The 15,241-nt window shown below is 40.5% G+C and overlaps 1 protein-coding gene across 5 annotated transcripts in view; it reads left to right on the forward strand.

Moving 5' to 3' along the window:
- AAGAB (alpha and gamma adaptin binding protein) overlaps window positions 1–15,241 on the forward strand; it is a 115,907-nt gene that overhangs the window by 93,851 nt on the left and 6,815 nt on the right. For all 5 annotated transcript variants that reach the window (XM_045449337.1, XM_045449334.1, XM_045449333.1 and 2 more), the window contains 2 exons: window positions 13,312–13,394; window positions 14,262–14,358. In XM_045449337.1, coding sequence (XP_045305293.1) covers window positions 13,312–13,394; window positions 14,262–14,358 — 180 coding nt within the window. The remainder of the gene's footprint in view (window positions 1–13,311; window positions 13,395–14,261; window positions 14,359–15,241) is intronic.

Below are 15,241 nucleotides of genomic sequence, written 5' to 3' on the forward strand. Positions count from 1 at the left end.
AGTAAGTTTGGAAAAACCAAAGCTGAGAAGGGATTTAATTGGAATCTGTAGTATATATAGGGTAGATACGGACTTGATTTCCCAAATCCCAGACTACTATAACTTAGGGACATTTCCTAAAGCTTAAAATGGTTTACCAATTACAAATAAAATGAAAGCATTATTGAACATAGCAGGAGGTAGTTTATGGAGCACATTACACTAAGAGATGATCCAAGCAGAAAATAGATATGGTTCCAAAAGGGGCTGCAATGAATTCTCATGAATGATAGTTGTTCCTAATTCAAGTGGAGAAAAGTACTTTACCTGAAATTTTAAGACTGTTATCTTGGAGAGCAATCACGTTTTTCTTCCCAGCATTTTTGATGCAGTGTTTTTTCTATCAAGTCTTGTACTGGGTGGGTTGACTCATGTTCTTGAATTTTGTAGTATTTAGTAAAGGGCATTGTTTTCTTTGTTACGAGAGTGTGTGTGGATTGGCCAGGTGAGGGCCTGTAAAACGGAGACTTTCCATGTGTGCGTCTTCCTTTTACAGATGGGGGGTGGGGCGGGTGAGTGAGGCATCAGGGAGGAGAGGTGACTTACCCATTCTCACAGAGTGACTCAGTAGCTAAGGTAAGACCAGATGGCAGGTTTCCGACCAGGATTGTTGTTTGTTTTTCCATTACAGCATGTTGACTTACGTTATTGGCTGGTTAGAGAAATGAATGCAGAGCGGTTAAATAATTTACCCAGGCTGCATGGGATATTACTGGCAGAGCCAGATGAGTTCATTCCCTCAGCCTAGGTATTCTGGCATGAGTGAGATTTTAATGAGACAGACTGGAAGTAGTGATCCTAGCTGAGATTTGGACGTTTTTGCTTATTGCGTTTAAAATAAATCCTTTTAGAGGCGCCTGGGTGGCTCAGTGGGTTAAGCGTCCAGCTTCAGCTCTCAGGTCATGATCTCGCCGTTCCTGAGGTCGAGCCCCACATCCGGCTCCGGGCTGACAGCGTAGAGCCTGGAGCCTGCTTCGGATTCTGTGTCTCTGTCTCTCTCTGCCCCTCCCCTGCTCACACTCGGTCTCTGTGTCTCTCAAAAGTAAACAAACATTAAAAAGTAAATAAAAATAAAACCTTTTAATTTTAGAGTTTTATTCTATATATTGCTTAATTGAAGTACAGCTGACATACAGTGTTATTAGTTTTAGGTGTACAACATGGTGATTCAATGAGTCTGTACTTTATGCCCTGCTCGCCACAGAGGAGCTACCATGTGTCACCTTGCAACGCCATTTCAGGATCACTGACTGTATTCTCTATATGCTGTACCTAATATCCCCATGATTATTCATTCCAGAACTGGAAACCTGTCCCGCCTACTACTTTTCGCCCATTTTGCCCATCCTCCACACCCTCACAACCATCAGTTTGTTCTCTGTACTGAGGAGTCTATTTCTGCTTCTCGTTTGTTTTGTTCTTCAGATTTCACATCTAAGTGAAATCATACGATACGTGTCTCTCCTCCTGACTCATTTCACTTAGCGTAATACCCTCTAGCTTCATTCGTGTTGTCACAAATGGCAAGATTTCATTCTTTTTTATGGCTGAGAAATATTCCATTGTGTACATATATCACCTCTTTATTCATTCATCTGTCCGTGGACACATGGGTTACTTCCATATCTCGGCTGCTGTAAATACTGCAGGACGCACAGGCGTGCATGTACCTTTTTGAATTCGTGCTTCTGTTTTCTTTGGGTAAATACCCAGTAACGGAATTACTGGATCATATGTTATTTCTATTTTTAATTTTTTGAGGAACCTGCTACTGTTTTCCACCTGACTATACCAATTTACACTCCCACCAGCTGCTGTGCGCAAGGGTTCCCTTTTCTCCACTGCCTCGCCAATACTTGTTGTTTCTTATCTTTTTGATTCTAGCTGTTCTGACAGGTATAAGGTGATATCTCATTGTGGTTTTGATTTGCATTTCTCTGATGGTTCACAGTGATATTGAGCATCTTTTCATGTGTCTGTTGGCTTAGAAAAATGTGTGCCCATTTTTAATCCGATTATTTGGTTTTTGGTGTTGAGTTGTATACGTTTTTTATATATTTTGGATATTAAGTCCTTACCAGATACATCATTTGCAAGTATCGTTTGCCAGTTGGTAGATTGCCATTTTGGTTTTTTGTTCGTTTCCTTCACTGTGCCAAAGCTTTTTACCTTGGTGTAGTCCCAATAGTTTATTTTTGTTTTTGTTTCCCTTGCCTGAGGAGACCTATCTAGAAAAAGGCTAACGTCAAAGAGATAACTGCCTATGTTTTCTTCTAGGAGTTTTATGCTTTCAGGTCTCACGTGTAGATCATTAATCCATTTTGAGCTTATTTTTGTGTATGGTTAAAAAAAAATGGTCCAGTTTCATTCCTTTTTATGTAGCTGTCCAGTTTTCTCAACACCATTTATTGAAGAGATTGTCTGTTCCCCATTGTATATTCTTGCCTCCTTTGTGGCAGATTAATTGGCCTGGATTTATTTCTGGGCTCTCTGTTCTGTTGATCTATGTGTCTATTTTTGTGCCAGTACCATATTGTTGTGATTGCTGCAGCTTTGTAGTATATCTTGAAATCTGGGATCGTGATACCTACAGCCTTGTTCTTTCTCAAGATTGCTTTGGCTGTTTGGGATCTTTTGCGGTTCCATAAAAATTTTAGGATTAATTTGGTTTTAGTTCTGGGAAAAGTGTTGATGGTAGTTTGATAGGGATTACATTGAATCTGTAGGTTGTTTTGGCTTGTGTGGACATTTTAACAATACTAACTCTTCCAATCCATGGGCGTGGAGTAGCTTTCCATTTCTTTGTGTTGTCGTCAGTTTCTTTGATCAGTGTTTTACAGTTTTCAGAGTACAAGCCTCTCACTTCCTTGGTTAAGTTTATTCCTAAGCATTTGATATTTTTGGTGCAATTGTAAATAGAATTGTTTTCTTAATTTCTGTTTCTGCTACTTTATTATTAGTGTCTAGTCATGCAACCAACTTCCGTGTATTAATTTTGTATCCTGCAACTTTACTGGATTCGTCTGTTATTTCTGATAGTTCTTTAGTGGAGTCTTTAGGGATTTTTATCCCTATTTTATATGATGTATAGCATCATATCATCCTCAAATAATGATGGTTTAACCTCTTTCTTGCCGATTGGATGCCCTTTATTTCTTTTTTTGTCTGTTTGCTGTGGTTAGGACTTCTAGTACTGTGTTGAATAAAAGTGGTGTATTTGGACATCCTTGTCTTTTTCCTGATCTTGGAGGAAAAGCTCTATTTTTCACCACTGAGTGTGATGTTAAGCTGTGGGTTTTTCACACACAGCCTTTATTATGTCAAGGTATGTAGCCTCTAAATCCGCTTTGTTGAGGTTTTTTATCATGAATGGTTGTTGAATTTTGTCACGTGCTTTTTCTGCGTATATTGAGATCACACGATTTTTATTTTTCATTTTGTTAACGTGGTATATATCAATCATATTGATTTGCAAATATTGAACTATCCTTGTATCCCTGGGATAAATCTCACTTGATCGTGATAAATGATTCTTTTAATGTATTATTGAATTCAGTTTGCTAATATTTTGTTGAGGATTTTTTGCACATATGTTCGTCAGGGATAGTGGCCTGTAGTTTTCTTGTTTTGTAGTGTCTTTGTCTGGTTTTGGTATCAGGGTAATGCTAGCCTCGTGGAATGCATTTGGAAGCTTTCCTTCCCCTTCTGTTTTTGTGGAATAGTTTGAGGAAAATAGGTATTAACTCTTCTTTAAATGTTTGGTAGAATTCACCTGTTAATCCATCTGGTCATAAAGTTTAGTTTGTTGGGAGTTTTTTTGATTACTGATTCAATTTCATTACCAGTAATTGGTTTGTTCAAATTTTCTATTTCTGATTAAGTTTTGGAAGATTGTATGATTCTAGGAATTTATCCATTTTTTCTAGGTTGTCTAATTTGTCAGCATATAATTTTTTGTAGAGTCTTTTAATAATCATTTGTATTTCTGTGGTGTTAGTTATTATTTCCCCTTTCATTTCTGATTTATTTATTTTTATTTATTTATTTATTTATTTATTTATTTATTTATTTATTTTACATAGGTCTTCTCTCTTTTTTTCTTGGTAAGTCTGACTTATCAATATTTTTTATCTTTTCAAAGAACCAGCTCTCAGTTTCATGGATTCTTTTTTCCTATTGTTTTTATGGTCTGGTAATTCATTTGTTTCTGCACTGATCTTTATTATTTTCTTCCTTCTCCTAATTTTGGGCTTGGTTTGTTCTTTTTTTTCCCTAGTTCCTTTAGGTGTAAGGTTAAATTGTTTGAGATTTTTCTTTGTTTCCTGTATTGCTATAAATTTCTCTAAGGGAAATTTTGTTTAGAGGGATGCTTTTGCTGTATCTTAAAGATTTTGGACCATGATGTTTTCATTTTCATTTGTCTCCAGGTACTTTTTAATTTCCTCTTTGATTTCTTCCCTGACCCTTTGGCTGTTTAGTAGCATATTTTTGTTTTGTTTTTTTTTTATCCGCCACATGTTTGTGTTTTTTTCCCAGTTTTTTTCTTGTAATTGATTTCTAGTTTCATATTGTTGTGCTCAGAAAATATACATCATATGATTTCAATCTTAAGTTTATTGAGACTTGTTTTGTGACCTAACATATGATGTATCCTAGAGGATGTTCCATGTGTACTTGAAAAGAATGTGTATTCTGTCATTTTTGGATGGAGTGTTCTCTATATAGCTGTTAAGTCCATTTGGTCTAATGTGCCATTCAAAGACACCGTTTCATTATTGATTTTCTGCCTGGATGTAACCGGGGTGCTGAAGTCCCCCATTATTATTATATTATTGTCAGTTTCTCCCTTTATGTCTGCTGATATTCGCCTTATGTATTTAGATGCTCCAGTGTTGGGTGCATAGATATTTGCAATCGTGATATTCTCTTGTTGGATTTAAAATAAATCCTTTTCAAAAGGCTGTCTGAAATGGTGGTTCTATTCTATTGTTCTACACTTAATCCTAAGTACAGATAAAGCTCTAGATAGTTAATGTAATAAATACTTACACATTACTTGTGAGTGTAAGATAGTTTATTTTAAATCATTTAGAGTCACAAGGAATTATTCTCTTCAGTTTGAGGTAAAACTCTTATGTACACAGGTGCTCAGTTAAAGTGTTTTTGTCACTTAATTTCATATTGTAAAAGCAAACAGGTAAAATTATAGTACTAAAGTTGTAGGCATATTATTAGTCTAGAAAGAGATTTAAAAATCTTCCTAATATAAGACGTAACTTTTGGGTTAACTTATAATAACCTGGTTTTATATTCTTGGTGCTACCAGTGTCTTGTTTCATAAACATTCTTAATGGGGCATCATTGCCCCCAAAGGGGTGAAAATTGATTCTGGGGGGTAAAAAAAATTATTCATTTTATATATGAAGCACAGATCTACATATACTATGTAAACATACATACAGTATTTTGTGATAACATTTCCGTGGGGAGGGTGTATCATGCATGATTAGGAATAAAAGTCTAAAAAGGCCGAGTTGTATTTAACCCTAGTACCTGGCACAGAGCTTCTAAGGTAATATTATAAATTAGTAATTGGTTTGTGTCCCGATCCTGAAACAGCTCCAGATCTATAAAGGTGAAGGGAGCATCTTTTATTATTCAATAACAAGCCCCTTTTCAACCACACCTGAGTTATGTTAACTTTGGAAAGCCCCTAAACGTGGGGGGGCTGGTTGTCAGGGGAACCAGCCACGTGAGTAGAGGGTTGCAACCTTTAGGCCCACCCCCTGACTGGTTGAGTTAGGGCTGATGGTTGAGTTAGGCACCTAGGGTCCAAGAGTTAGTCAATCGTGCCTGTGTAAGGGAACCTCCCTAGAAACCCTAAGCAACCTTCCAGGTTGGTGAACACACTGAGGTGCTGGGAAGGTAGCACACTCTGATACGTTGCCCTGTGCGTCTCTTCCATTTGGCTGTTCCCGAGTTACATTCTTTCATGTTAAATTGGTAAGTTTAGTAAGTTAACTGACTTGAGTTCTGTGAGCCATCCTAGCAGAGTATGGAACCAAGGGAGGGGTCGTGGGAACTCTCAATTTATAGCCAGTTGGAAGTTCAGGTGACCACTGAGACTTGTATTTGGTGTCTGAAGTTGGCAGGGAAACGAGGGCAGCCTTGTGGGATTGCGCCCTTAGCCTGGGGGCTCTGGGCTAACTGTAGGCAGTTAGTATCAGAATCGTAAATTGTAGGACATCCAACTGACATTATACGAGAATTGGAGAGTTGTACGGTGTGGAAAAACCCCACACATCTGGTGTCAGAAGTGTTGGTTATGAGTAGACAAGGAAACAGCAGTTTTTCCTTTAGGGGCCATGATGAAAATGGTTGAGAAACAGTGAGCTGAAGGATATATTCTAAACTCTCCCTCAGAGGAAATGCCCAGATTCCACTGTCTTCATTGTAATCTAGTTTCTAGTGATGCAGGTGGGTAAGGATTAAGCGGAATTTTAATGGTGGAAACAGCAATTCTTTCATTTGATAGTTTTCTGTGTTCCCATTATAAATGGAAAGAATTAGGGGCACCTGGGTGGCTCAGTTGGTTGAGCGTCCGACTTCGGCTCAGGTTATGATCTCGTGGTTCATGAGTTTGAGCCCCGCATCTGGCTCTGTGCTGACAGCTCAGAGCCTGGAGCCTGCTTCCTATTCCGTGTCTCCATTCTCTCTCTGCCCCTCCCCTGCTCGCTCTCTCTCTGTCAAAAATAAATATTAAAAATTTTTGTTTAAATAAAAAGAAATAATCATTTATTAATGTATGCTCCCCCCGAATTTACTTGGTAACAAGACACTGAAGTAGAAATCCCAGATTCCAGTTTAAGGAACCATTTACAACTGGGGTACAGAGCAGTGGCAAGAAATAAGTACCAAAAACACAAGGTCTGTCTGGTTACCTGATACCTAGCCTACTCTCTTGAGAAAGTAGATGGCTAATGCCCTTAGTATATATATTTTTTTAAAAGAGAGGGTAAAAAATGGTTGAATAAAAATTTAATCATTAAATTTAATGTTATCGGAAAATAAAACAACATCAAATTAATGAGAGGGAGAGTGATAAACAAAGAGGGTTCTAGAGGGTCTGTCTCTGCCTTGGCCATCTTGGGATCATGTCTCTGGACCCCAGTTTCCTCATCTCTAGGATAGGGTAGAATTATACCAACATTACATTCTGTGGGCTCACATTCCTTGAATCAGAGTGAGTCGCTCCTGTTTGTATCCCGTGCCTAATATTGTGGAACTTTTGAAGGAATGATTTGAATGATCTCTTAACACTTGTCTAACTGTGAATGCTGTGGTCAAAAATAAAATAAATAGATCCATGTGTGTGTGCGTGTGTGTGTGTGCGCGCGTGCGTACTGAAGGCATAACTTGGTGGAAGAGGTTTGTTGTAAGAACAAGGGGAAGAGGGCATTGTGAATAATTAGAGAAGCTGGAGTAAATGAGTCAAGTGATGAGACTATGGTTTAAAAAAAAATCGCCCCCCAAATTGTCCATAAGCAAAATGAATGGTGGGAGATCCCTTCAGGCTAGTCACCCTGGAGGTAAGGCAGGCCCCCGCCTGTGGCCACCATGCAAAACATTTTTGGTAGTTTTCCTTGGGTATTCTTTCTAGAACTGGTTATGGACTACATAAGGAAAGTCCTCTTTTTCTTTATGGTAACATCTTATGGTTCCCCACACTTGGTTCTGAATGACTTTTCACTTGATTCTAAACATTCCTCAGAGGATTTTCAAGAGTGTGCTTCAGGCTCTGGAGATATGACTATGGTGGAGTCATGATTGAAATAAGCGTAGGGGCGCCTGGGTGGCTCAGTCGGTTGGGCGTCTGACTTCAGCTCAGGTCACGATCTCGCAGTTTGTGGGTTTGAGCCCCGCGTCAGGCTCTTTGCTGATGGCTCAGAGCCTGGAGCCTGCTTCGGGTTCTGTGTCTCCTTCTCTCTGTTCCTCCCCTGCTCACACTCTGTCTCTCTCTCTCTCTCTCTCAAAAATAAATAAAGATTTAAAAAATTAAAAAGAAATTAGTGTAAAGCTTTCCTTTACAACTTTGGAAAAGACAGTACTCATTCTGATGTTTAGTGCAGTTTGTTAAGAAATTGTGTGTATGCATGCATAGAGAAAAGGAGCAGGAGGACATATACCAAAGCATTGATTGGCATCTCTTACGGTTTCATTTTCTTCTTTATACTGTTCTCTACTTCCCGAATTTTCTATGGTGAACATTTCGTTTATACTCAGGATAAAGGGAAAAAGCATTGTCTGGTTACTTTCTGGTTATGTTCATTGTATCTTCAGGTATTGGCAGAAACAGTTCTAGACTTGGGAGCAGGTGCCCAGGTGTGGGAGAGCACGGATTCACGTACTGCCAGCTATGGTGCATCAGAGTTTTGTCTTTTCAAGCAATAAATAGTTCATTGAAAGAGAATAAATCAGTTTTTCTAATTCTTCTGTGATTTCAGAATCATTCATTTCATTATGTCAAGCAGAAGTGGAATGCGATAGGGGCGCCTGGGTGGCTCAGTCGGTTAAGTGTCTGACTTCTGCTCAGGTCATGATCTCACGGTTTGTGAGTTCCAGCCCCGCATCGGGCTGTGTGCTGACGGCTCAGAGCCTGGAGCCTGCTTCGGATTCTGTCTCCTTCTCTCTCTGCTCCTCTCCCACTCACACTCTGTCTCTCTCCTCTCTCAAAAATAAACATTAAAAAAAAAACAACAACTTTTTTTTTAAAGAAGTGGAATGTGAAAAAGATGTGTAGGCTTATTTCCCAAATACTAGTGAAATCATTTTTGATGGAGTACTTGCTTAAAATAAGTTTTCATGGTGTGATTTAAAAATAAGAAAAAATAGGCCCAGCGTCTCTATGGAAGTCGAAAATCTTAGCTGCGGTGTAAGTGGGGTCACGTGTATCACTGGGTAGAAAACAAAATATTTTGTGGGGAGAGAAAGGGGAAGTAAAGAAAAGTTGAACTTCTACAGATGGTGCCAACTAATTGCCGCTTTAAAGAAATAAAAGCTGAATATGGACACAGAAGATACATAACAGGTCATCTAAGACGTTTTGGGTGTGTGGTCGTGGAAATCCTTAATAGTGTGGCTGTGTTGTGTAGAAATTTGAAGTAAAAACCTCTCTGGCTGACACAGTGCAGCCTGAGTCCTATCAGGCCGTCAGCGGATATCCCAGCCTCCCTCGTATGTTTAACCTTCTGCTAAAATTTCCCTTTGGGCCCAAGTTTTCAGTTCTGTAAGTGTCTCAGGGAATGGAAGTCACAGTTGCTGTGTGAAGGGCATGTTACGTTTCTCTAAAAATCCCGGGCTTTTACTTTATTTTTTTAATGTTTCTATTTTATTTTTGAGAGAGATAGAGCGTGAGTGGGGGAGGGGCAGAGAGAGAGAGGGAGACACAGAATCCAAAGGAGGCTCCAGGCTCCTAAGCTGTCGGCACAGAGCCCGATGCAGGTCTCAAACCCACAAACTGTGAGATCATGACCTGAGCCGAAGTTGGTCGCTCAACCGACTGAGCCCCCCAAGCATCCCCAAAGTCCTGTGCTTTTAGATTTATGAAGAGATACCCAAACACTGTCATCTATATGAAATTTTCTGGAAACTTATTAAAAAAATAAATAAATAAATAGAAGCTCCTCCCCAAGGCACATGAAATCTTTATTCTAGAGGCCATAGCTCTGTTTCTGACACTTGTGTAAGAATTCTGTGCTAATGACCAGCACCACTAGAGTTTTTCATGACTATCCTTTTTAAAATCTAGTATTCCACAGGTGCCAATTGAGTAGTCTGAAATGGAATTAGATGTTTTTAGGACCAGAGTTTAATATACTTACTGTGCCTTCCAGAAGAATTTATTTTCCACTATTAACAACTTCCCTTTTCTCTAGCTCTGAAGCTCCAGAAGAATCCGTTCAGTAAGTGGATTAATTTATTCCTTCCTGGTGTAGTGTTTTGTGGCATCGATAAAACGAGAGGGGCAAAAGCCAATTTCAACAACTACCTGCTAAAGAAATAAATTCTTCTTAATAGGGATGATATTTCCATGCCCTGAGTCCTGGGGAGAAAAATCTGGCAAACAAGAAAAGATTTATGTAATCCTTTCCTATGAGAATGGTTTTACAGTGGGTGCACACGGGCAGAATTTTGCTAAACACGTTTTGAACTAGGCAGGACTGAGTTTCTTTAAAGCTGTAGGTGGATAAAATATCATCCAAGTTTTTTTGAGCAACATTAATGTGCAAGCGATCCGCTTTGTATAAACAAGAATGAATTGCTTTTCTAATCATGACAATTGCTATGTTTCTGATCTCCTTAAAATATAAGCAGGGGAACATCGTGAACTCTCTTGTCAGTTGACTACATTTCTCCGTTGTTTATAAGAAAATCCTGAGCGAAAGTCCTTCCAGCTTATTATAATTAGTCCAAAACCTGATTATAAACTCGTAGGCATCTGTGAACCTTAAAAGGATTAGGAAACTTAAGGTTCTTGTTTTTCTATTTAGTAATTTTTTTAAAAAGCCCAGCTAATTCAGAGCTACTGTAAGAGAGGCGAAAGAGTACCTCTCCATAAAATCACAGACACCTAGGGCAGAAAGGACCTTCACAACCATGAATATAGCACTCCTCTTATTTGACGGATAAAAAATTGAGACACAGAAAGATTCATTAATTTGCCCGCGATCACATTGGGAGGCAGAGCCAGGAATGAAATCCAAGCTTTCTGACCTGGAGCCCAGTTTTCTCCCACTATTGAGACTTTTTCGTGATCTACACTGAGTCTGGCTCTTCTAACTCCTGTCCCTCCCAGACCCCCTCCTTGGAGGCAGCCACTATAAAGAATGAGGGACTTTGGGGTGCCTGGGTGGCTCAGTCAGTTAAGTGTCTGACTCCGGCTTAGGTCATGATTTCACGGTTCGTGAGTTCGAGCCCCGAGTCCAGCCCTTTGCTGACAGCTCGGAGCCTGCAGCCTGCTTCAGATTCATATTCATTCTCTCTCTCTCTCTCTCTCTCTCTCTCTCTCTCTTTCTCTCTCAAAAATAAGTAAAAACATTAAAAACATTAAAAAAAAAAAAAAGAACGAGGGACTTTAAACAGACTGTTTTGATCAAACAATATGCCTAAATTGACACAACATTGCCTTAGTCTTCAGGGATTGCAGCCTGGCCTGCCAAGTTTAGGTGATGCCCAACAGAGGAAAAACATAAGCCGTGGAATTAGAATAGGGAGGGATTTGTGAATTGGATTTGAAGATTACCCCAAGCCCACTGTATTTCCAGTAACAGAGGTGAGGACTCTCTTACAGCAGTACCCTATTACTCAGGTACTGCCTTTTGTACAAAGAGCCTCAAGTCTACTCTAAGAGCTCCATGACATGGAGAATCCCTGTCAGAGCACTGAACTGTGTACAACTGCTTTAAAATCTATAGCACCTTGGGCCAAATATCCCAGGCTCTCTGAAGCCATCGGCGTGAGACACCACATGGATCTCCTTCTCTCAGCCTCTGGGTCTCCGCTGCCTTCCTTGGTGACACCTTAGCGCTTGGTCCTTGCGTGAGACGCACCCGAGCACTTGGCCTCGCGTGCTCCTGGCAGAGTGACCGAGTTGGATGAGGAGGTAAAAGGGGCTCCAGGGGTACGTGGACGCTGGGGTACGGTGTGAGAAAATGAACAGGCCCCTGGTGCTGCCCAGCGCCCACACAGGTCCTGCAGCGGGCAGGGTACCCATGGGGTGAGAGGCCGAGCGGGAAAAAGCTGCGGGCCTCCGCCTAGCATGTGCGGTCGTTCTGGTGTCGAAGGACGGAGACGGCAGGTGTCTGTCTGTTGTCAGCACCTCTGTGTGACTGTCTGGCAACAGATTTCACACGACGGGGGTAGGACCTCGGAACCTCTAGGTGGTTTAAAGAGCTGAGGATGGGTCCAGGGAAGGGACAGATAGAGGAAAGGCAAGGGGAAGGAAGATAGGTTTTTGACAACTGTACCTTTAGACTCCTGGATTGTGGGTGTCGCCTTCTACTCTAAAGTAGTGATTTTCTTTTCTTTTTGTCCTTCCGACTTCCCTGATCCCTGTCCTTCAAAGATTCTCCTGGAGTATGTGTGAGAAGTTCAGCTTTCGGGGCACCTGGCTGGCTCAGTTAGAAGAGCGTGCGACTCTTGATCTTGGGCTCATGAGTTTGAGACTCACGGTGGGCGTAGCTATCACTAAAAATAAATAAATAAATAAATAAATAAATAAACTTCGAGAAATGGAAGTTCAGCTTCCTTGGTGTCTGCCCCAGAGATTCTGCTTCAGTGAGTCTGAGATAGGGTCCTTGAATACCAGGCTAGTTATAATAGGTGTTCCATGTGATTCTGAGGAAGCTGTGGTCGGCGCTAGGGCTGTCGTCATTTCTAGATGTTCTGCTCCAGATTTGTTCTCCATTGTAAATACAAACATTAAGAGTATAGGGAGTCCTTATCCCTTACAAAATGAAAGCTTTATTTTAAAAAGCATGTATGCTCCTTTTCACCTGATGATAACGCACCTGTGTTGCTTTTTTGTAAACGTTTCTGAACATCTGAAACACCGTTTGAAACACTGCCATATTGGTTCATAGTGACTATTAAAACATGAGTGCTGTTAACCTTTGCAAAAGAACCACTGAGTGGTCTTGTTTGTTGTGGTGGACCTGCCATTATATTTGGCCTGGACTTGTGTCTGTGAGTTTTAAAAATTATTCAGAATTGAGAGAGTATGGTGATTGTTGGTGACTATTTTCTTAAGAAGTTTTTATTCCAAAAAAATTCATATTTTCAAATAACAAGTATGAAGAAAATGCAAGCACGAGTCCATGCATTAAGATCTATAAATTCCTGGGGCGCCTGGGTGGCTCAGTCGGTTAAGCGGCCGACTTCGGCTCAGGTCATGATCTCATGGTCCGTGGGTTCGAGCCCTGCGTCGGGCTCTGTGCTGACAGCTCAGAGCCTGGAGCCTGTTTCGGATTCTGTGTCTCCCTCTCTCTGACCCTCCCCCGTTCATGCTCTGTCTCTCTCTGTCTCAAAAATAAATAAACGTTAAAAAAAATTTTTTTTTAAAAACGATCTATAAATTCCTAATGTCCCAGAGTAACAGTTTTTATAGTTAGAACTTTTATAATGAGGAAATAGCCACTGTGTCTTTATCATGGTCATTTTAACACTTTAAAACGTAAATAACAAATGTCCGTGACTGGATTGTTTTCTTTTCAGATAGGAACCAAGGCTTTAGCCTTCTCAGCTCATTGGCTGGAGCAAACCATAGCATTGGGTCAGCAGAGATGCGTCACTCAGAGGTAAAGATTTTTCCTGGATCCTTTGGTTTTAATTTTCCTTGTCATTCATTATGACTCTTTACACCATTTGTCATTTTTTCCTTTCCATTTAAGAGGCAGCAGAAAATAGTTAAAACAAGGATAAAAAGAGAATCTAAAACAGTCCTCTTGTGCCTGGTGCCTGTTGAGAGGAGGCTGGTCCAGCATTAAAGCAGTAAGCCCTTTCAAGATGATCACAATTTAGGCTCCCCCATGGGGTTTTTTGGGCTAGCGTACTTTAAAAAGCGTGCTAGGATTTCCTTGAGACATAAAGTTGCCTCCAGATCTTTATGAAATAAAATTGATGGTTCTTTCTCAATACTTCCCATGTACGAGGCCCTGTACAAACCAGAGGCAGGGTCCCTGTCCTCAGTGAAGTTCCTAGTCTGACTTCAACCCTGTGTCCTCAAGGTCTTTGGTCCAAGTGTGCCTTGGTCAGCTTGCTGGAACCAAGAGCAAATGACACAGTGCCATGTGGTCTTTCCAGGCAACTTTTTCATCAGTCTTGAGCTCTTTGAGATATACTTACGTTGATTTTTGCATTTTGAATAAAACATGGCTCTTAAAGCAAACAAAGGACCACATTTTAATAGCCAGTAGCAGAATCATAACACTTTCTGGTGTTTCCTTGAGGGAAAATACTCCTGAGTTAGTGAATTTTTAGCCTCTGATTTTTTTTTTTTTTTTTTTTTTTTCTGTGACATCAACCCTTCTTCCATCTCTCTTTGTCTCTAGCTCCCATTATTGCTTCTCTAGAGCCAACTGGGGAGTGGAAGTGTGAGCCTTTTTGGCTTTAGTTCTGAAATAGCCTGCAATTAAATTACTGCTTGTGTGTATTTCCCTCAACAGCAGCCCCGTTTGCCAGCAGCAGCTAGGACTGAATCTCTCTTGGATCATCGGGGCGGTGCATCTAACACAACAGATGCCCAGGCAGATAGCATCGTGGGTAAGTTCCTCCTTTGGCTGCCAGGAGACAGCTCTGTGGAACTTGGAATAGGTGTGGGACATACATCATCGAGGGGGAAATTGACTTTGAAGATGAACAAGGGAAGAAAATGGATGGTGTACCCCAATGAACGTGAGCCTGGTGGATGGCTATCAGCAAGGGAGGGAGAATCGCTATATAAGCAATCTGCGGGTACCATTTTCTCTCTGATTCTCTCAGCAGGATCCTGATCCAGATCATCTTAGCTGAGACAGACAGAACCAGGTGGTGAAACAGCTTTATATCTCCATATTCCAGTTTTTTTTCATAGTATTTAACAGTTGGCAGAATTGATGGTAACAAGAATAATGCAACTTTATAAGCCCTTTCACATCCTTTTAAAGTTCCTTTATATCTACTTTCCTGTGTTGGGTAATGAAGTTCAGCAGAAAAGTTATTTTATGGAGATGACGCTGAGGCCCAGAGCAGTTTAATAGCTTGTCCAAGGGCATCTAACAAGAGGGTCCTGGAACCGAAACTCGAATCCACTCAGATGTCCAAAAGCCACGGGATGTGGTTGATAATAACTGTAAACGTTCTCTTGTTGTGGAACTGTGGACAGTTCTGCGTTCTCGCGATGCCACCACGGAGGGCCCATGTGCAGCTTTTAAAACACTTTCTGATTAGAAGATAGTCCAGTAGAAAACTTAAGTGTTTGGTAATAGAAACATATAAAGAAGGAAAAATTACATATAATCTCTTTTCTCTTTCATATATTCAACCTTGTCTTCTAGTTGGGTCCCTCCTATTGGTTTAAAAAAATTTTTTTTAATGTGTTTATTTTTGAGAGAGAGACAGAGCATGAGTGGGGGAGGGGCAGAGAGAGAGAGAGGGAGACACAGAA

This window comes from Leopardus geoffroyi, chromosome B3 (assembly GCF_018350155.1).
Source record: "Leopardus geoffroyi isolate Oge1 chromosome B3, O.geoffroyi_Oge1_pat1.0, whole genome shotgun sequence".
Lineage (NCBI taxonomy): Eukaryota > Metazoa > Chordata > Mammalia > Carnivora > Felidae > Leopardus > Leopardus geoffroyi.